This window comes from Cololabis saira, chromosome 11, assembly GCF_033807715.1.
Source record: "Cololabis saira isolate AMF1-May2022 chromosome 11, fColSai1.1, whole genome shotgun sequence".
Classification (NCBI taxonomy): Eukaryota; Metazoa; Chordata; class Actinopteri; order Beloniformes; family Belonidae; genus Cololabis; species Cololabis saira.
Window position 1 is genome coordinate 39332378 of NC_084597.1, and position 22584 is coordinate 39354961.

The window sequence follows — 22584 nt, forward strand, 5'->3', positions numbered from 1 at the left end:
CAACAGTTTATTATAAATAAACTGAGTTTTGGCAAAGGGAACGCCATCTCAGAACCTTCCCGGCTTCACTGGCTACCTTCTATTCTCAGAGACAGAGACTTAATGATGTGGAGAAACCTGATGTCCAAGAACCTCCAAAGGAAGTAAAATGAAGAAGTGATAATTTCCAAGGAGAAGGAAAAACCAAGTTAACAAACTTATATTGTTTTGTTTCGAAAAGTGCAAATCCACTTAGGTCTATAATGAGGGATTTCCTTCCCCGACAGTTGTAAATACAAGAAAATTGTGAGAAATAAACGTGATAGTGTTCTGAAATTTAAAGCAAAATATTGAACATACCATAAAGCACCGTGGACCGTCTCTCTGCCCATCTCGAGTTGTAAGGAACTGTTCTCTTCATAACTGCTCTCCTGTTGGACTGTGGAGCGAGTGTCGGGCCCTCTCCCAGTGCCCTAGCTCTGCTGACTGGAGGCTGCGCTGCGTTGGCACTGGGGAACGGGCACCAAAAAGGTTTTCCCACCTTGGAATGCGGAAAGCCTGCATCCTGTTCTTCCAGTTAAGAACGTGGTTATCAGCGCAGTCATCTTTGATGCTTAGAGAGAAATTTCTCTGATTCAGTTAGCGGCTCTGTTTGCTGGTAATCAGGAAGGGAGCAATCATCGGCCAGTTCATGAGCCCTAAAAGGCCTGCAGATGCACAGCCTCACTTCCTGATGTTTTTCTCCTCCCTGCTGCTGCTGCAGGGGACATTTTCAGACCAGACCCTTGGGGTGTTTTTTTTTTTTTTTTTTTTTAATGACAGCAGCTGACTGGAATCATCTGAGCATTTTCTTAAAAAAAAGCTTCAAAAAAGGAGGATACATTATTGGCTTATCTATAAGAAATCATTCTCTACTCAAACAATAAATAAAAGGTTAAGACTGATTGAAAACATTGGTAAAAATATTCCAGTGTCCAAGAGAAGTTTTTTTCTTTTTTCTTTTTCCACCCAATGGCAAAAAGTGTCAATGCTTTCCCAAGAGCTTTAGATTTACCTCATATTTAGTGCTAAATACCACATCAAAGCATGAGAGACATTTGTTACCTTTCCCCGCAGCAGACCATTTGATTTCCTTTGAAACAAATTCTAACCCAGGGTTAGATATTTGGTCCTCACAAAAGCAGATTTAGGGAATTGTGACCACACAACATCAAATTTGCTCTACAACCTCCTGTTCTCCATGGGGACGAACTGACGGCAGGATTCAGCTTGAAGATGCTTGACAAGATAAGGAGCTTAAAGGCGGTTTCTCTGTGAATAGAACGTTTTTTTTCTGCAAAAAGAGCTCAGACATGAAAGTCAACATGCCTTTTGAATGTGCAGCAACACTTCCAGGTGGTTTCGTAGCAGACAGGTTTGTCACCGCACAGACTGCAGTAAGTGTCTCAGAATAAATGCATTAGTATTAAATTTATTGAAAAAGATACAACCAATCAGATGGATGGTTCACGGTCCAGAAAAATGTAACAGAACTTAATGGAAGTGTATTTTATAAAAAAAATCTAATTCTTCCCCCGTTTCTACCTTTCAAGACTTTACACAACAGTCACTGCTTCCTATTAACGGTTAACAAGATGGTTTGGCTTCTGTCAGCAAAATTCTGAAGAACATGAAAACATAACTACGATAACTATGATTAGAAATAAAGAGATAACATTAAAAAAAAAGTAAAAACATCTTATTTTACAAACTATGTTCACTTGGATAATTGAAAAAAGTAAAACCTTTGTCAGCACCATTTTTCTTGTTTTTTTCAATAATTTTAGGTTCAATCAATTTCTCTACTATTGTGGCAAACTGACACATTTCAGTCCCCTCAAACAAGTTTAATAAAAAGGTCAGACAATAATTCATACTAGAAAGGCCTCATTTCTGAGGAATGGTTCAGCTTTCTACTAGACAGACAATCTAAACGCAGTTGAGTAGCACATGTTTATATATATATTTTTTTTTTAAAGTCCACTTTTTGTAACACCTCTTTGTCTTTCATTTTATTTCATCAACCCATCACCAGCAGCGGTGAAAGATGTGGGACATGTATGTCCTTTCACTATAAAAAGATGACAAAACACAAACAAAACAAGCGGAAAAAAATATTCAATAATACGGAAGAATATTAGGGCCATTGAAGAAAAAGTCAGAATTCGGACTTTTTTTTCAGAAGCTTAAAAGAAAAATTTAGGGGTGATTTTTTTAATAACAAAAAAAAAAATCTGAACTCTTGACTTTTTTGAAAAAAAAAAAATCCTCCGTAAATTTTTTTGTTTTAGGTTTCTGATTAAAGTCTTTTAAAGTAATTTTTCTCAGAATTCTTTTTTTTTTCTTCAGTGGCCCTGATCCTCTTCTGTACAACAGTGATCAGCTGATCTTGCTGGAATGGTTCATGGTAAATGACCGAAAAGATCAAAGCAGTAAAACCCAGCTGTGTGCCGAGGTTGTCTTTGCAAAAGACGATACCACAAAACTGCTTTGATCACAACAATGTCAACTTAATATCTTAAAACAGTTTACCTTCCCAGCAAAATGCACAGTTTTTTTGTTTTTTTTTTATTGTCCCTGCGGTGTTTACTGTGCATGGTCCAAATTCATCCCCTTATTCATATACATAAATACACATACATATACACACATATATATATATATATACATATATATACATATATGTGTATATATATGGTAGAATAAATGAGCAGTTAGTCCATCCAGGAATTGATTGTGCATCTGGTTGTGTGTAATAAAGTTTTACAGGTTGTCATGAAGGTCGGTGGTCCTTGCTTTTAATGAGAAGTGAATACAGTACAGGTTTGTTGATTCAAGTTCGGGGAGGGGGGTGTTGGTGAAGGAGAAACCGTCTGTTGTGGATGAGGAGCCAAATTTAGTGTGCGGACTGTTTTAGAAAGGACTGGGGGGACTGTTGAAAAGAATGGTGTCAGGCGAGCTGGGCATCTGATGGTTCTCTGGTGTGCTGTCAGGCTGCAGGCACGCAGTTGAGTACATGCACTTGAGCGAGCCACATTCGCAGCCGAAGTGCTTCCTTTTAATTTCCCAGAAGTGGTTGCCATAGTTAAATCTGAGAAAGGAGTAAGAAGAAATGATAGTTAATAAGAAGCACTGACATAATTACAAAAATGAAGAAATGCCAACGGCAATTGTCCCAAAATTGGCGATTCCCTCCCCAGTGTGATGTTGATTCACCCTTTATTTATTTCAAGAAGGAAACAAAAGCACACAAACACTAATGTCTGTTAGCCATGAAGCACTCATCGTACAAAGAACCTTGCAGGAGTTCTTAGATGTATACCAAAGTGAAGATTTTCATTTTCTGTCACAATTTTATTGTTGAAGGTTCGATGTTTTCAACACTTCTGCATTTTACATAAAAATCCTTTAACTGATATGGGATAAAGTCTAAATCATGTATATTTATTTACCTGCAGGCAAATGATGTCCCTGAGACACTGACAAATTAAATATTTTGTACTATTTTCACCAGCATATCAGCTCCTTTTTTATTACTTGAATTTACTTTTACTTCTACCATGATTTAAATAGTGTCACTTCCGGAATTCACATTCATATTCAAGATTAGGTGTGAATAACTTCAACCAGAAGACACAGGTGTGCTCTCTTGGTGTGACCATTATGTTGGGAGCTAAACTGCTGTTTAAAGCACTCAAGATAAACGAAAGAGGCCAAAGAAACCTGCGCCTCTGGCAAGACATTTAACGATATGCAAATCATTTAGATATAACAATTTCACTGCAAAAAAAAAAAAGTAAAACTTTTCAGATTTCAGTCTCGTGCCAATATGATGTTCATATTGTTTTACATATTTTTCACGTAATAAAAAAAAACACTGGTTTCTCCAGAAGTCTGGCTGAAACTTTTTGGAAAATTAATTACTGCAAAAAAGCTTTTCTGTTTTTTTTTTAAATCTGAAACTAACATTAAACTGTGACTCAACAAATGACTCATGGATGCAAAAAAAAAAACAAAAAAAAAAAAACACAAATTTACCCAAGCTCGTCTCCAGCCTTGATGTTTTCACCGGCGAAGAAGGAAACATGTGGAAATCGAAGGTCCTGATGTGTTGTGAAAACCCGACAGGCAAACAGGTTAGGCTCACACATGTGGTTTAGAAAGCGGCTGATGTTCCCATAGAAACAGGTATCGATGCAGTAGAGATAGTCTGGCTGCAATAGACATAAGGGATAGTTTGAATGAAAATAAATATTATAAAAACTGAAAAGACAATTCTGCAAGAGAGCAAGAAAACAGTTGCACAACAGAAATCATCAGGTTCTTGGCATGTCTTAGAATTTACTAAATATAACCGCAAGGGAAACAGAGCTAAACTAAAATGCAGAGGCAGTGTGTGAAAAATGAAGGACATCCCTACTGCCTCCACAAGAATTAGGTTGGCAAATGGAAACCCAGTTGCGGCAAATCAAGTGCACTTCAAGGATGATGCCCTCTATAAAGATGGCATTTTGGCATTTTGTCTGCTGGTCAGGAGCACTCAGGAGTGTCCCAATACAATGCCAGGGAGGAAAGACGTCAATAATGATAATGAAGATAAATAATTCTTCCCACCCATCAATCTGGGAGCGGTTTTAAGACTATTTGAAAATATGTTTGCTTATAACAACAAAGAATATTCACAAGTGGAAAAAATTCAAGACAACTGCCAAAGCTAGTCCAGAAGTAGATGTAAATTTCTCCGCCTCATACATCAAGTTCCTCTGAGAAACACAAGCCCACAATAGATCTTTTTAAATGTTCGATATTTGTTAAATAAGTCTTTTATCATAAATGATCATTAAATTAAATGATCTCAGATCCAATATGGACTCACAGAAGCTTTCCATCCCAGTGCTACTGGATCTGAGCACAGCTTTTGATACAGTAGATCACCACATTTTAACTTTCTGGCACTGTTTTAGAATGGTTTTATTCCTATCTCACTGATCGATGATTTTTTTGTAAGTATGTATGTGTGTGAAAATGACCAGATGTGTGTCTTAACCATGAGTGTGTGAGTTTTATATGTCAAATGTTGAGTTTATTATGTAAAGCACTTTGCGTTACTATTGCAAGAAAAGTGCTAAATAAATAAAGTTTGATTTGATTTGATAAAGCAAAACCTTAGAAGTGAGCAATCAGTGTAATACAATAACAATAAAAGAAAAAGAAGGTGGGTTGTGTTTTCCATTCACACCTGCAAGTTTGAACTTTACCTTGTTATCCAGACTGAACAGGTAAGCATCGTTTTGCCTCATCGCTGCTTCTGCTTCGGAAATGATCTCACCCACATATCTGTTCAAAAATAAATGACCTGTCAGCAACTGTAGACATTTTTGATGCTGCCGCCTTTTACAGAAGCGGGGACATTTTCTTTGTTTGCAGTTCTCAGATGGAAAACTTCAAAGATTTCACCTTGTTACTTTAATACATCAATGAAATAACTGAACTCAAACATTAAAATTCAAACCAAATAATCGTAACGTACAAAAATAAGACAGTAGCTTTATTCTTTGAATGCATTTTGCAACACAGCAAAAACATTTTGATCCCTTTAAAAAAAAACGCCAACGTTGTTGTAAAGGTACACAGACCAAAAATATTTTGGGGGAATGAACCATAATGCACTAGCAGGATAATAACTGGCAACATTTCCACGTATGATAAAGCAGAAACTAATGAGGCTGCACTGACAGTCTGAGCTGCTCCATCTGGCAGGAGATCAGACAGCTGCCTCTTTAAGTGGCGTAGCACGTTTTTCAAATGAGGTGTAAACGTGTTGCGGTGCACCTATCCCTGCCCCCACCCCCACGTGTAAAACCTGTAATCTATGACAAAAAATATAGAACATTATTCACCAAAGAGACGCCAAGGAAAACTCTTATAATGGGGAATGGGAGTGTGTTGTGTTTAACTCACTCGCATACGAAGGTCCCCTTCCGAATGTCTTGCAGCGTCCTAACACCCCAGCCTTTATCAATGGTCCTAAAAAGCTGAAGTCTGATCCTAGAGGATGGACAAAATATTTTAGCATCATTATTTTACTTTAAATACAAGATGTTGATCAAAAAACATTCCTATACAATCTTGTTGGTTTTATTTTGCGACTGATAATGACCCGGGCTAGGGCTGGGCGATATGGACCAAAAGTCATATCTCGATATTTTCTAGCTGAATGGCGATACTCGATATATATCAATATTTTTTCTGTGCCATAATTGGGGTTTCCCCCAAAGCATTATAGCATAGCATCTCTGTTAGCTTCATTTTTTTCAGTTTTAATACAAAGCCTCGTGCCAAATGTCACACAGGTTCCTTTATTAACAGAGGTCTGCACAATATCAAAATGTATAAAACAAATGAAATAAAAATAAACTGCCTGCATATATAGAATAAAAATGCTTCTTGAATAAAATAAAACAAATATCCCTTTCCTGCATAACAATTAAATTAAAATACACTGTGCAATTAATACAATGTAGACAGTAACAGGCAGACTTTTCCACTGAGGTTGACAGTTGTGCAAATAACAAAACATCTCAAATAAAACATTCAAGTCAATTTGTCACAAAATAAGCTATATCAAAATCATAAAAAAATAAAAAAATAAAAAGAATAAAAAATTATTTTTTTTAAATCGATATAAACGATATTGTCTCGTCCCATATCGCGTTTGAAAATATATCGATATATATTAAAATCTCGATATATCGCCCAGCCCTAACCCGGGTGTTTTATTGTACACAGATCTGATCTAGTTTGTTTGCGCAGAAAGACAAACAACGAAGTAAACAAAGAAAGAGATCAGCCAGGAATACTCTTTTTCTAAAAAACTTGTTTGCGTGTTGAGAGCTGTATTTCAAATACCTGAGTCCATTTTGTACCACACGGTTCTTGCACGTCTTCCAACAGGAACATGCATGGTTGCATTCGTATATGAGAGGAGGATTCTCATGGCAGAACTCCGGCAGAAGGCAGCCATTCTACGTGACACATGGCAAAAGAAGCGTGCTGAATAACTTAAAATGCGTAAAATATACAACATCTAAATGTCCTTACCTTGTCATACCAGCGGCGCAGACTGAGCTGCCCACACATGCAGATGCTAGAAGAACAGTCTTCCTTACAAACGCAGTACTGTACCAGAGAGAAAGGAAAAAGTAAATATTCAGCCTCTTCAGCTGAGACGCTTGTTAAAAGATGCTTTTTAACTCACTTGTAAGTGCGTTATGTTCCTGTCAATATTTATGGGGGAGGTGACACAGTTTTCAGAGATGTATTTGTAGTCATGTGGGTAGGGCTCGTTGTCCACAGCGTTGACACAGGGAATGGGAAATTTCTCCTGACCTAAAGATATGTCGCTGTGAACAGACACACAACACAAAGTCGGGTTTATTGAGTTGATAAAGTCGTATGTGTAAAACGCCACAAATTAATACATTTAAAATACAAAAATCAGGATAAAAAGTACCAGGTGACCTCGTACTTTTCTTCAACATGACCATCCTGAATATACATTTAGTTGCCTGCCTGCATCTGCTGTCATTATCCATTTTCAACACTGCCATTTCTGATCTGAATGCCTGGTTTTTCTCTCCCAGTGATACAGCAGTAAAACCCAGCACAATCCCAACCTAAGAAGGATTTTTTGTTCCGCATAGCCGAGCCTGATCTTCTTGGCCTCCCTGTCCTTCCTGTTGAGCTGCAGGGCGGCCCAGGCCTTGGAGTTGTGGCTGCAGCAGTCTGACGGGGTTTCTCCCTCACGGTTCTTCAAAAACACATCTGCTCCTCGAGACAGGAAAAGTCTGAGGAGAGAAAGGCTGTACTTTACTCAAGATCAACATCGGCCACCTTCTTTCACCCGCTTGTTTGAAACAAATGGAGAATTCGCTTTATATCTCCTGTCTTTGGGTAGCCAACTCACGTGACACATTCCAGGCGATTCTCCCGAGAAGCGATGTGCAGAGGTGAGTCTCCGTGAATGTTAACGGCCTGCAGGTCGCTACTGGCGTTCAGCAGCAGCTCAGCGATGTCCACGCTGCCAGAGAAGGCTGCCCAGTGAAGACAAACGTTTTCTTCCTAAAAAAAAACATTGACACAAACCAAAGATTAACAATTAAAGTAAACTTTAACGAACTGAAATTAATGACTAACTTGTAGGGCTGTGCGATTAATCGATTTAAAATCTAAATCGGATTTATTAATCAAGACGATGTTAAAAAAAGGAAAATCAATTTTCCTTTTTTGCAGCTGGCTGTATTACAGACAGAGCTCGTCTAGTCATCTTTGTTTGGTCAAGAAAATTGTAAATGTTGTCACTTTACTAAACTCAAGGAGGATTTACAGTATCTTTCAATTGCACTTCATTCCCAATAGGGAAATTTGTTTGCTATTTTTCTTTAAAAATAAAGATAAAATATTTGAAACAATTTATTCCATTGTCTTTTGTAGTTTTACCAAAAAAATCAAAATCGAAAAAAATCGGGTTTTCAGAGAAAAAAAAAATTATTATTTTTGTCCAAAATCGCCCAGCCCTACTAACTTGTTTAACTTTGTGACACTTTGTGAAAGAAACACGACTCAAGTGAGAACGCCTCTCACCTTATCCCTGATGCCGATGTCGGCTCCTTTGGAAAGAAGCAGATTCACCTGGTCCACATGTCTGTACTCTGTAGCCCAGATTATTGGTGTCCAACCTCCATCATCCTGGAGACAAACAACACTTCAAACTCAAAAAACAAACGTACTGGCATCAAGGAGCTAGCAATTCCAATTCAAATACACACACACGGACTTTAACCTCGCAAATGTAAATAATAAATCCAACACGTGCATTTAAAACAACAGAACTAATGTGTTTTTAATGGTAACGTTGAAAGCCTACATGAGATACAGTACATTGAACTTTGTTCCATCCACCAACATTTCAATAGCAGCTCTTGGTAATCATATTAATGATTACCAGTGTTTCCATAGCGTGTTTGGCTGCTGGGCCTAAACTGAACGCATGAACTGAGAACACTGTCATACTGACTGTTAAAAGACTATGAACTTGCATCCAATAAGAAATATCACTCCCATAAATGTGATTTCTGAGAGGTTTTTGCCACTTTTGTCAAGAGCATTTACTGAAGACCTGACAAAATCTCTTTAGCGCCTTAAAGAATCAAGTAACTCCAAATAAGAACATCAGCACTTCTAAATATAACCAATCTATTAACACAATGTTCAATTGGCTAATGGATCACTTTGATATGCATCTTTTTAAGTTTCTAGGATGGTTTAAATCATGCACACACTCTTAAAAGAAACATCAGTGGCACATAAGAACTAACATGTTGCAGTTCTTACATTTTGGCCTTTTAGCATGTTTGACTGTCAATGTCTAATTGTGACAGTTGGATTAGAAAGTGAAGGACCATGAAAGAAAAGCTATAGAAGGGTTTGTACTATTAATTAAAGAAATAATTTACCATTTTGGTAAAAAAACAAAAAAAAAAAAAAACATATCATCTGACTTCCTGATAGTAAAATGTGTGATTTTGACAGAGAGCGTGATGCTGCAAACTTGTTTATGTTGTATACAAACCAAAGTGGTCAGCCAACGGTGGTGATGAAATGATTACAACTTTTAAACTTTTATCTCAATAAAGTAAACTTGGTAAGGTGAGTGAGTTTTGGGGATGCTCTAAGATTAATTTGACTTTTGGATTGAAAAAGGATGGTTCATCCCCCGTCTCACCGTGTATCTTTTCACTGAGTCGTGGATCTAGCTCTCCAGTTAACACACACAACCATGTTTCCTCTCTATTTTATCCATGGATAAAATAAATGCCATACTGCCCAAATTGTTAAGAAATGTCTTTTTTGTGGTACTTCTCTATTCTTAAAGAAAAGTGTAAAACCCAACTGACCTGAACGTTTATTCCAATGAGTTCCGAGGACAAAAGGTGGTCAACAATCTTGTAATGGCCGGATTTTGCCGCTAGGTGGAGACACGTGAACCCTTCAGCATCCTGAGAGCAACAAAGAACCACATTACGGTTTGAACAAAGTTAAACACACCAGATACACTACGTGTCCAAAATAACAGTCAGCACCTGGATTTAACTAAGCAAATAGGTAAGAGCCTCCCACTGGATAATTACTATATGGATGATTATGTTACAGCTGGAAACCAATTATTTAATCCTAACTGTTGCAGTGAGTAACCTTAAAGTAAGTTCTTAAACAACCACATCAGAGGTCACATCCTGTGGTCCTGGGAAAGATGGTTATCTGTTTCAGATGGGTCAAATTATTGCCATGAAAACATCTAGGGAGTTTGGTAAAACTACTAGAAATGGGTTAAGATCTGTCCAACACATTGTTAAAAATTGGAAGAATAGCAGGGAACCCTCATTTCGAGGAACAAATTGGGGGGGGGGGGGGGGTTCTTGAATGATTGCGGTCATGTGATCATGAAAGTAAGAGCATTTCTACATATAAAGGGAACTCAAGGGATTGGTACAACATACAAAAAATACATTTGTGTATCTTGTCCTACGCGTGTGTGAATTGTTCCTTGCATTTGCAAATCATCCCGTGCATTTGTGAATCTTGTCCTGTGCATTTGTGGATCGGCATGTGCATTTGTCCCTTTTGAGACTGTTCTAGCTCCATAAATAAAAACCACTATTCAGTGAAGCCAATCAGAAAAGGGCTTCAATTTGCCCAGAGTTCCAGAGTGATGGGTGCATCAGGGTAAAAAGAGATGCGGATTAAGTGATGCACCCATCATGCCTGGTGCCTACCATACAGTCTGTGGGGGCAGTGCTACGATCTGGGGTTGCAGCTGTTATTAAGGTCCCGGTTCAGCAACGTTATGAGCCCAAAGAATGAGGTCAGTCGACTACCTGAATATACTGAATGCTAGGGGTGTAACGATACACTTATCTCATGATACGGTACGATACACGATATTGAGGTCACGATAACGATACAATATTATAGCAGTATTTTTTTAACAACCTTGAATGAGGAATATATGACTGGAAAAAATTGTCTTTTATTTGAAAGACACAAAATACAAAACAATGCTGTGCGTTTGCCCTATTGTTACAGTTTGTAATGCTTTATAACTGTTTAAGTTTTAAAGAGAAAGCCAGGCCAAGCATTTTCCACAAACTGAACTAAAAGTAAATGTCAGGTTTGCATTATGCATCTTCAGTTTCATACAATAGTTTCTCTCATGTATGATTTAACTTTTTTCTTTTCCAGAAATGTAACAACTAAAATTAAATAAATAAATAAAAGTAAATCCTACATACAATTTTACATCATAAAAAAGATTGATTCATGCTCACCTTATAAGTGTAAGAGGAGATTTATTTTTGTTAAGAAGGTTATTTTGGTAATTCAGGGTTCATTATTTTATAAATATATTCTTTCTATTCTGATGTAAATCAGGGACTATAATGACACTAGTCAGTTTATCTGTAGTGATTAGTCTGTTTTAGATTGGGCGGAGTGATACGCCACAGTACGGCACTAGGTGCTGTGTTGATGTTCTAAAATCCTACACTGTTGAGGGACATTAAAGTACACTGGAACTCAGCAGAAGTTGTCCCCGTGTTTATCCTACTCACCACCGCAAAAAGGTTTAATTTAATAAGGTAAGGCTTAACTCTACACCAGCCTTACATAAGTAAAGGTTCAGAGCTCAAAACGGGACCGCAAAACGGTACTAGTTAATTCCGAGCGGAGTCAGATTTTGGTCCGCAGATCGAGCCGCGGTCGCCACGCGTGGTTTCTAGTCAACACAATAGATTAATATTAATAACCCAATATCGCAATACACTTTGTCACCTCCACGACACGTTTCGTGACATTTTTGTATCGCGAAATTTTGTGGCACGATATATTGTTACAACCCTACTGAATGCCCAGGTTATTAGCATTAGTATAAGAATTATTAGTAGACCTCACTATCACGCATGGGATTGGCCACCACAGAGTCTAGACGTTAATGCTATTGACAATCGTTGGGATTTGCTGGAGAAGACTTTACGCAGACTTCCACCTCCGTCACCAATAAGATCTTAATGAAAAATGAATGCCACTATGGACAGAAATAAATGTTGTGACATTGCAGAAGTTTAACGGAACAATGTCACAGTGATTGTCTGCTGTAATCAAAGCTGAAGGCGGTCCAACAGTCCTATCTAAATATTGTTTGATTCTTCTGAGAACCACTTTAACATTTTACATAACGTTCTTAACAACCAGCAATCTCAAACATCATAGTTTCAACTCTATTTCCAAACAGCTCCAATGTTTTCTAAAATGCAACCAAACTTTTGATCTAGATAATTAGTTTGAACCATTGTTTTACAGACATTGTCATTTCATTGTCTTTACTGACACCATCAGAAAGAGAGTCAACGCATGTTCTGAGGTCAGAGGAGTGCACATTTAAACTTCTTTTTGAAAAAGATGGATGGGTTATAGGTCAAGGTGGTCAAGGCAGTTTGGCTTCATACAGACAAAGTGCTTGACGTTCTGCCTCCTTTTGAAAATGTAATACCACTTTGAAGATTTGAATTAGAAGATGAAAACATCGCTGTTGAGCACCTGGAACCCTGTTACAAACAAAAGCCATTAGCATCCATACATGGATTAACATTGATCCCGCTTGATCCTGTTCAGGGTCACAAGAAGCCTGCCCTGGTCCACATCAGGGGAAATGTGACAGGTCAGCTATCCATAGTCATAGGGCCACACGGAGACCAATGAGCCCATCAACTTAGGCCCTGTTTACACGGAGCAAAAACGGAGGCGTTTTCATGCGTTTTGGCCGTTCGTTTACACGAAAACGGAGCTCAAAGTCAACAAAAACGATAATTTCTGAAAACTCCGGCCAAAGTGGAGATTTTCAAAAACTCTTGTTTTCACGTTTGCTTGTAAACGGAGGGAAACGGAGATTTAGGCTTCAGAACGTCACATTATGAGACAGAAACATCAACAGCGTCATGTGTGCGACCTGTGTTTACAATTTGTTTGGCCACCGTCAATATTTTCTTGTATTTTACCTGTTTTATATTCTAAAGTCACACTTAAAAGTAACTCCACTTCTCTGTCACTCCAAACGAAAGACTCTCGTTCCGTCTTGGAAGTAACTGGCAGTCAAGGCTGATTTATGGTTCTGCGTTACACCAACGCAGAGCCTACGGCGTAGGGTACGCGGCGACGAGCACCGTACGTAGGCTACGCCAAAGATCTTCTATACACAAGATAGCGCATTACCGTTACTGCCAATGGTATGGAATGGTATACACTTCCGGTCTCCTAAGTGGGCGTGGCCGCCCCTCTCCCCACATCGTTTTGGAACATACAACACTAGATACAGTACAACTTTCTTCCAAAAATACTTAAATAATAAAAATAACAGTATTATTAAGCAAAGAAGCAAGTTTTATTTTAGTTTTAAACTTAATTTTATCCGATGGGAAAACGATGAGAGCCAAATCTCGCGAGAGTGTGTTGCTCAGACAGAGACAGGTCTCAAACAAAGTGAATTTTCTCCTAATCTGTCGGTCTGAAAATTGCCATTTTGGTGTCAGAATGTTCAGAAGGTTTGTGGCTTTTGAAAAATGGGTCCCATATTTACTTAGGTTACTATGGGGCGAAGGAATTGGTAATAATCTGTGCTCACGTTCACTTTTCCCATAGGACTCAATAGACTCAGGACCTACTTCCAGTCTCCTAAGGGGGCGTGGCAGTCACGTGACACAGACACAGCAACTCGAACCTTAGTGGGCTGTCTCGGTTTATAGAACGTCTCTGGCTACGCCCTCGATTTAACGCAAATTCAGGCTTCACACATGTCATTTGTTGACGTTATTTTCCAGGATCCTGATTGGCTAGCATGACTTTACGCTTCTCGTTACACTGCCCCCTGCAGGTTTGGATGCTCATAGCACCTTAACAGCGCATTTGTCCGGGTTCGTGTAAACAAGGATATTTTTCAAAACATAGAGGGGGAAATATCAATTTTTGTAAATACCCGACTATGTGGAAACGTGGCCTTAGCAGACCTCTTTGGACAATGGAGAGTGCTGGGGAACCCAAGACCTTCCAACTGAAGTCATCATGCTGTGTCCTTATTTTTTAAATTAAAGTAAGGATGTCATAATACAGGTAAGCCTATCGACCTTTTTTAATGTGTTGCTGTTTTCAGTCATTTGCTTAATTTTAAATACAATGGGGACAATAAAAACGATGTCCTCTGTAATTGTGATAGCTTAAAAAAAAAAAAATAAATAAAAAAAAGGTAAAAGCCTTTCCTATGGTATCTGGGATAAACCTGGTAGTGCTTTACCTTGTGCGTGATATTGGCTCCAGCTCTCTGCAGATACAGGAAAACCTCCATGTTATTGTTCTCACATGCCTCCATCAGTGGAGTCCGTTGATCTTCATCACACATGTCCAAGTTTGCGCCGGCCTGATGCGGTGCAAATCAGATAGCTTATTTAAACAGCTATTATTAAAGGATTGGGGTCTAAACTAATGTCTGTAATTTCCACTGGAGCACCTCCAGGTCAGATGTGAAACTTAATCTCACTTGTACAAGCATGTGGCAGATATCTTTGTGTCCTCCCTCGGCTGCTGCATGCAGTGGCGTCCGTTTGTTTTGGGATTCCGTCTTGAAGTTTGGGTCAATGCCGTCAACTGAAAGTTCAGGAGATAGAAATGTTAATTACAAAAAATGCATATCTATGAATATAGGAAGTAGAACGCTGGGGTGTTAATGTATGACATGAATGGACTACATACCCAACATAAGCACAACTTTCTTCAAATCACCCTGTTTTGCAGAGACATAAAGTTGTTTGGGATGAAAACGCAGTTTCTTGGGCCTAATCAGATTACAAAAAACAAGGGTTATTCCAAGACAACAAGGGCAGTGATGATATTCTGATATGAGGAGACCCAGTCCAACGTACTTCTCCGTGTTCAGAGCCACCAGGACATTCTCCAGGGTTTCTATTGGTGTTCCTGTAAGGAATGGAGGAGGGACGGTTGTTCCCATCACAGGAGTGGTACTCCTGGATGTCCCAGGAATAGCAGAGGTGTCGAGAAATTGAGAAGAATGAATGGCAACGGAGCTGTCGGCCCGACCACTGGCTTCAGCACCCACAGCCAAACAAGAAGAGCTGGAAAACAAGTCAGAGATTTAGTCAGAGCTGGGTAGAGGAGCCAAAAATTGTACTCAAGTAAAAGTACTGTTACTTCAGAATAATATGACTCAAGTAGAGGTAAAAAGTAGTCATTCAAATAAGTACTTGAGTAAAAGTAAAAAAGTACTTGGTGAAAAATCTACTCAAGTACTGAGTAACTGTTGAGTAATGTCTGATTTATTTTTTTAACACAACCATTCAAACAGACAAAAGTACAAAATAATCATCTTCAGGCAAATTAAATCAATAAAATAATAAAATTAATAAAAATTAATAAAAATAGCTTAAATTAAAATAATCTTAAAGTAAATTCAAGTACTTTAATAAAGAATAAAATGAATAATATAATAACAGAATAAAAAAATAAATTAAGCACAAGTAGCACAAAATTTCAAGCCTTTGTACTTTCCTTTTTTAACCAGAACTAGAACAAGCATGAACTCATATAAACTCTGTGTGTGTTTGAGTCTGTGTAAATGTGACAAAACATGCAAAAACAAAACATTTTCCCAAAGAATCACTCAGTGATGTCATGAGATTGACGCGTACGTGGATAAAAGGGATAAAAGAAAAGTAACAGCTCAACGTAGCCTAATGTAGCGGACTAAGAGAAACAGTTTCTTCTTCACAAATCTACTCAAGTAAAAGTAAAAAGTATAGTGATCCAAAACTACTCCTAAAAGTACAACATTTCCCAAAACTTACTCAAGTAAATGTAACAGAGTAAATGTAACTCGTTACTACCCAGCTCTGGATTTAGTTGTTTTATTCCTTAATAAACAAAACAAAAAAACCCAAACAAACACAGGAGTGCAGTTGATATTTTACCTGCCGGTGGTGGTGTCTGCTCGGCCCTCCAGAGCCCCGTGTGTGGCTGGGCCATGTGTGACAGCGAGGGGAACAGTGGAGGTGGTGTCTGCCTTGGTAATGGTCACCTCCATGGCTTTGCTGACCTCTTCTCCACAGTGAGGACAAAAACTTTCACCTTTCAGCACTGAGGCACAAACCCGATGGAAACGGTGAGAAATACTGACATCCGGTTGGCACTCCATAAACGTCCCCTGAAAAGGGGGGAAAAACAAAGTCTCAGAAATAACACTTGAGACATTTCTGAAAGGTACTAAAATAGACAATAATAAGATAATAACAGGAAAAATGGAAGGAGAAGTCAAGACTGAATAAAACTTGGAACACTCTTAAAGTAACACTATGTTCTTTTTTCACCTTTAAAAACTTTTAAATCTCTCTGGTCTTTCACAGACTCATAGTAAGAGTCGTTGAGACCTCTGCTGCTACTGACAGTGTGGACAGTTGTCCTGGAACTGCACCATGTGGCTTCATGGTCCGGCCTGGATCGCTCTCACAAGAACCCCTATTGTGTTACAGCACTGCATCAAATCAACATCAACACATCTGTTAATCAACTCGGTTACCCTGAACCAAGCTGGCTCGCTGTTTTTGGTTCATTCATCGTGGCAAAGGTGCCAAAGACACTAAAGTGTGTTCATTTGACCGTGTCAAAGGAACAGAGAAGAAACTTGATACAAAACAAACTTTTTTCTTGGTCTTTCACTCTCTTTGTTGAGTTATTCAAAATTTGTAAACATACAATGAATTAGGGCTGGGCGATATGGACCAAAAGTCATATCTCGATATTTTCTAGCTGAATGGCAATACTCGATATATATCGATATTTTTTCTGTGCCATAATTGGGGTTTCCCCCAAATCATTATAGCATAGCATCTCTGTTAGCTTCATTTTTTTCTGAGGCAAACCCTTAAAAAAACAGTCAGTTTTAATACAAAGCCTCGTGTCAAATGTCACACAGGTACCTTTGTTAACAGAGGTCTGCACAATATCAAAATGTATAAAACAAATGAAATAAAAATAAACTGCCTGCATATATAGAATAAAAATGCTTCTTGAATAAAATAAAACAAATATCCCTTTCCTGCATAACAATTAAATTAAAATACACTGTACAAATAATACAATGTAGACAGTAACAGGCAGACTTTTCCACTGAGGTTGACAGTTGTGCAAATAACAAAACATTTGTGCAAATCTCAAATAAAACATTCAAGTCAAGATGTCACAAAATTAGCTATATCAAAATCATAAAAAAAAATAAAAATTTGAATCGATATAAACGATATTGTCTCGTACCATATCGCGTTTGAAAATATATCGATATATATTAAAATCTCAATATATCGCCCAGCCCTACAATGAATGAATGAATGAATTGTTTATTTATGTGTCATACACCTCTAAGGTGTCCAGCCTATAAGGCTTACAAGACACAGATACCCTACGCCAGATTATAAAATTATAAATTCCACTTATACATTACAGCTCAGATCCTTTCTCAATTTTCATATAATTTGTCATTTCTCTGTTTCCAGGCTCTCTTTATAAAGGTCGCTATAGATAAAAACCTCCTCTTTAAAAAACCATTCCAATTTAGCATCATCCTCAGTCCAAAACAACTCAGGTTTACAATCTTGCATTTTCTGAAATAAAAACTTCCTGGCTTCATCATATAATGGACAATAAAACAAAAAATTAAGTTCATCCTCAATAACATTTAAAACGACTAGTAGTTATCTGTTAACACAGTACACAGCTATAAAAAAATATATTGTTTTAGGATGCCATTGTGACCTCTGTGCAGCAGCTTTGCATATGTTGACTGGAGCATGCCAAAAAATGCTTAGAGGACAGTATCTAAAAAAGTAAGAAAATATTACTTTGAAAGATATTAAAACTGATATTTTGACAAATAAGAAAGCCTTTCGGGCTGATTTAATGTGATAATTGTGTTGATCCATTGTCTTATACATAATAAGGACTCTTTTCTTTTTTGCAGAGTCTTTTATTTGCCCCATCAGTCACCATGTCACAGAACCCCAGAAACCACTACAGTTCTTAGGATTGCAGTTCTTTTGAGAATCCCGAGAACCCCTGCAATGGGGTTTGTAGTGCTAAATAGTCTCAGTTGTGCAGCATTTAACATCCTTAATGGCTCATAAACTCTGTTCACACTGCCCAGAATGGATAAGAAGGGAAAGAAAGCTCGGGTTGTGACAAGAAAGTAGGGAAATCAGTATTACAGTTTTTTGTATTTTTTTTTTTATTCCATTGCAGTTATACTTAAAAGCCCAAATAATAACAACCAATGTAACATTTGTAACATTAACAGATTCTAATTGGATGGCGCTGAGGAACAGGTGAGGTGAAAGGACTGAATCAGAGCAATGAAACATTAATATCTTGTTTTGTTTGTCTTTTTTTTTAACAATTGTAACATTTTTCAAAATCAGTGCAAATACATAAGAAGAGGGGATGAAATTATCTTAGTTCCTTGAAAGAAACCCTTATGTGCTCAAAGTCTGGAGGCTGTTAGTCGAAAGGCAGCTCCTGAAACCTTAAAAGGTTTCAACTTTGCCCAATAGGAATATTTATGGCCATTTGAACAAAACATTGTGTAAAAATATTTCACAGAAGGAATTTCATGTATGCAAGTCATATACATACTATGGCCTATATGATGAACCATATGTGGTGTAAAATGAGTGAGCATGTACTCACTGCTCTGCAGAAGAAGCCACAGCCAGGACAGCACTGGTGTTTCACCATGCCGTTACGGTGGTCCTCGCAAAGAACCAGCAGCGGAACCGAGTTGGAAGGACGCATCATTTCCTGTTTCACGACGGCACTTTGGCAGCGGGTTAACTGTCCATCGATGCTCTCTGTTGCCATGCACTTCCTGTCTGCTAGGATGAGAATCTCTCGACTCTTGGGGGTCTCCATGCGGCAGCTGCAGAGGGGAAGCTCCTGAGCCTCCTCAACAACTGACACTGGAGTGTCTAAAAAGAAGGAAACACAGCCCTCTAGAGTAAAGCCTGATGAGGACACGTTTACAGAACAGACAATGTAACATTAAGCCTTTAACCAAACACGATCAAGTGTTCTCCATTTTATGTGCTTAAAGTGTTGATGTGAAAAAGTACCAGGGTTTGACAAGCAGACCTGCCAATAGACCTAGCTTACAATTACTCGAAAACCCTGCTCTGACTGCATTAAATTGTCCATTGGTTATTTGACCACAAGTGGTCGATGCAAATGTTGTCTGAACACATTGCTAGGATGGCGTCGGATCCAATCCCTCGGGTCACATTAAAAAAACGGTCTGGGACACTTATGTCCACTTTCTACTCCAAACACGAAAGCATGCTGGGATGGATTAGAGACATTGTCGGCTTAGGTGATGAGTATTTGATTTTGAGCACAAATGATCACAATAAAGCTAAAGTTTACTCTATTTTGTTTGTGGCGGGTCTTTTGTAGAACTGTAAAAAGCTTTGATGTATAAAAGTTTGGGGGTTTAAAAGATAAAATTGTAAAATAAGTCTTTTTCGCCTTGTTTTTTCCAGCTGCTGCCTCTTCCTTGCTTTTTTCGTATAAGTGTCACCCAATTATTTCCAGCCGCTGCGACTCGCGTTTAAAAATAATGTATTTGGTGTTTGAAAGGAGAAGTAGCATGCACGATTATTTGCAGATAGAGCTTGAATAAAACATGAGTCACTTGCCTACAAGGTGATCTCAGAGTCTGCACTATGGAGCCAAATCAGGGCCAAAAGTTTTGCTAATTTGAAAATAAAATTTGAACCTGAAATTTTTTTTTTACAGTTTCAGTTTTATTTTTTTCAGTATCAGATCTTTTTATTTCAGTTTCAAATCTTTTTTTTTCAGTTTCACGTCTTTTTTTTTCAGTTTCACTTCTTTTTTTTTCAGTTACAAATTTTTTTTTCAGGTTCAGACTTTTGGCCCGGATCTGGCGTGGGGGGCGTGGCATCAACTGAGAAGGCATCATGAGTGACAGCAGAACAGAGAAGGCGGGGGACGTTCCTCAGTCATGTTGCCTTCAGGAAACGTAGGTTGCAGAAGTTATCAGTAGAAGTATGATTCAACACTGTATATACACCATACTCATGTGATTGTCATGGAAAAAACTGATATTAGTGACACATTTCTGTTTAAAAAGCTGTTTTAGACCATACTTGGCACCAATCGCAGTATAAAAGCAATAAACTATACCAGACTGTACAGTTCAACAGCCACACTTTAAAGTTTGACATTTCCCACTTCAATATTCTACCAAGTACGGTCTAAAACAGCTTTTTAAATAGAAACGTGTCACTAATATCAGTTTTTTCCACTGCCAATCACGTGAATATGGTGTATATACAGTGTTGAATCATACTTCTACTGATAACTTCTGCAACCTACATTTCCTGAAGGCAACATGACTGAGGAACGTCCCCCGCCTTCTCTGTTCTGCTGTCACTCATGATGCCACGCCCCTCTCAGTTGATGCCACGCCCCCCACGCCAGATCCGGGCCAAAAGTCTGAACCTGAAAAAAAAAATTGTAACTGAAAAAAAAAAGAAGTGAAACTGAAAAAAAAAGATTTGAAACTGAAAAAAAGATTTGAAACTGAAATAAAAAGATTTGAAACTGAAAAAAAGATCTGATACTGAAAAAAATAAAACTGAAACTGTAAAAAAAAAATTTCAGGTTCAAATTTTATTTTCAAATTAGCAAAACTTTTGGCCCTGATTTGGCTCCATACTGCACCAGCCTATGTGAACTCAATCGTGAATGCTTACACCCCTTCACGAGCACTGCGCTCTTCACAAGAAGACAGACTGGCCTCAGATTCTCCTCAGACAAGGAGATCTCAGTCGAAACACAACGTTCATCAAACGCCGAACAAGTTACCTGTGGCCACAAGAGCAGAGTCCTCCCTTTCTACATTCAATAAAGTATTGAAAACTAGGCCTGTGTTGAAAAAATCGATTCTCAATCGATTCTCATATTAATTCCTAAAAATCGATTCATACGTCTAAAGATCGATTTAAAAAAAAAAAAAAAAAATTCATCATTACATTACAACTTTTGGTACTTTTTTGTTTATGCCCAAAAAAGGAATATTTTGTTGGACACGAGAATAACTGGTGCCATGTTTTTGCCTTTAAATATGTTTAAAGGTATGAAAACATTAAAGTTTTCAGTTATAATTGCATAAATTGTCTATATTTCTTTGCTTTATATACTGTCTTAGGGTTACATTTGCATAAATGTTAAAAACCAAATTCTCATCAATGGGGAAAAAAACAAAATTTCTTTCGTCTTCTGTTTGCTGCCCTGGATCTGTTTGATAATTCTGACCCACATAATGTTTCTGAAAGCAGTTCTATCAGCATTCTGGGAGCTGATTGGTCCTTACAGCATCATTAGCTGCAATACTTGCTGTTGAATATCAATATAATACTAGTATTCATATGTTGCAGAACTACAGTCATATAATTCATGCAACAGCTGAAAAAACAGTTTTATTAACAGTAACCCAAATCAATAGTGGATCGTATCGAATCGGATCGTGATAATCGATTCTGAATCTTAAGAATCGGAACCAATTCTTTATATTTGAATCGATCCCCAGCCCTATTGAAAACGCTCCCCTTCCAAAACCAATCTCGTCGTGAACTGTGCTCCCATATTAGCTCGACAAGCATTTGAATATCACCTTAGTGGCACTTACCCCACTTTTTAAATCTACATCTATGTTGTGATCTACTATGGTGTTGTTTCTTGACTGTATTGCTCTGTTGTAAGTCGCTTTGGACAAAAGCGTCAGCTAAATGTAATGTAGTGTAGAGCTAGAAGCTCAAATCTGATCACTCAGGACACATCTGGGTCAACATTTCAACACCAACTGTGAACGTGTGTGCTGACCGTTGGCCTCTCGTAATCATATTTCTCAGTGTGCACTTTGGTCAAGGTCGGAGCAGGACGGAAGCAAGAGGAATTATAACATCAAAGCCTCGTGCAACGTATAGTTTGTGCTACATGACCATGATATGACAGCACTATTCATCAGACACAACCCTCAGTGTGAAGTTGAAATGTCATCTTAGCAGATAAATGGCATACTTATGTTCGCAGGTTGAAAATCCTTTAACACAGGTAACATGGTTATTCTTCTTTAGTTTGTTGTGTCATCTTTATCTCCTTTTCCAATCTTGTTGTCAGACGTGAAGTTTAACAAGAAATAAATGAGCAAAACAGTCAATGCTGCTTCTTCACTTCCTCATTTAGGTTTTTTTGTTATGCATTTGTAGAAGTTTGCAGAAAACTTAAAGGAGCTGTATGTAAGAGCAATAATAAAACGAATCATAAAATGACCCCGATATGTCAACAGACATTTAAAAATCATGTTCATTTCAAATACTTATGTCA

At 37.9% G+C, this 22584-nt stretch overlaps 2 protein-coding genes across 5 annotated transcripts in view; both read right to left on the bottom strand.

Moving 5' to 3' along the window:
- The window catches only part of cacna1bb (calcium channel, voltage-dependent, N type, alpha 1B subunit, b), a 248616-nt gene extending 248184 nt beyond the window's left edge, over positions 1-432 (bottom strand). Inside the window, exon 1 of the mRNA XM_061734480.1 lies at positions 340-432. Within this exon, the coding sequence (XP_061590464.1) occupies positions 340-400 (61 nt within the window). The 5' untranslated portion in view covers positions 401-432. The remainder of the gene's footprint in view (positions 1-339) is intronic.
- Positions 433-1430: 998 nt separating this feature from the next.
- ehmt1b (euchromatic histone-lysine N-methyltransferase 1b) overlaps positions 1431-22584 on the bottom strand; it is a 61701-nt gene continuing 40547 nt past the window's right edge. For all 4 annotated transcript variants that reach the window (XM_061734482.1, XM_061734484.1, XM_061734483.1 and 1 more), the window contains 17 exons: positions 18871-19148; positions 16107-16339; positions 15045-15254; positions 14875-14957; positions 14663-14769; positions 14420-14542; positions 9975-10076; positions 8662-8766; positions 7985-8139; positions 7695-7865; positions 7277-7421; positions 7120-7197; positions 6928-7043; positions 5980-6066; positions 5277-5355; positions 4057-4232; positions 1431-3109 (listed from right to left, as the gene is read on the bottom strand). In XM_061734482.1, coding sequence (XP_061590466.1) covers positions 2932-3109; positions 4057-4232; positions 5277-5355; positions 5980-6066; positions 6928-7043; positions 7120-7197; positions 7277-7421; positions 7695-7865; positions 7985-8139; positions 8662-8766; positions 9975-10076; positions 14420-14542; positions 14663-14769; positions 14875-14957; positions 15045-15254; positions 16107-16339; positions 18871-19148 — 2426 coding nt within the window. In that variant the 3' untranslated portion in view covers positions 1431-2931. The remainder of the gene's footprint in view (positions 3110-4056; positions 4233-5276; positions 5356-5979; positions 6067-6927; positions 7044-7119; positions 7198-7276; positions 7422-7694; positions 7866-7984; positions 8140-8661; positions 8767-9974; positions 10077-14419; positions 14543-14662; positions 14770-14874; positions 14958-15044; positions 15255-16106; positions 16340-18870; positions 19149-22584) is intronic.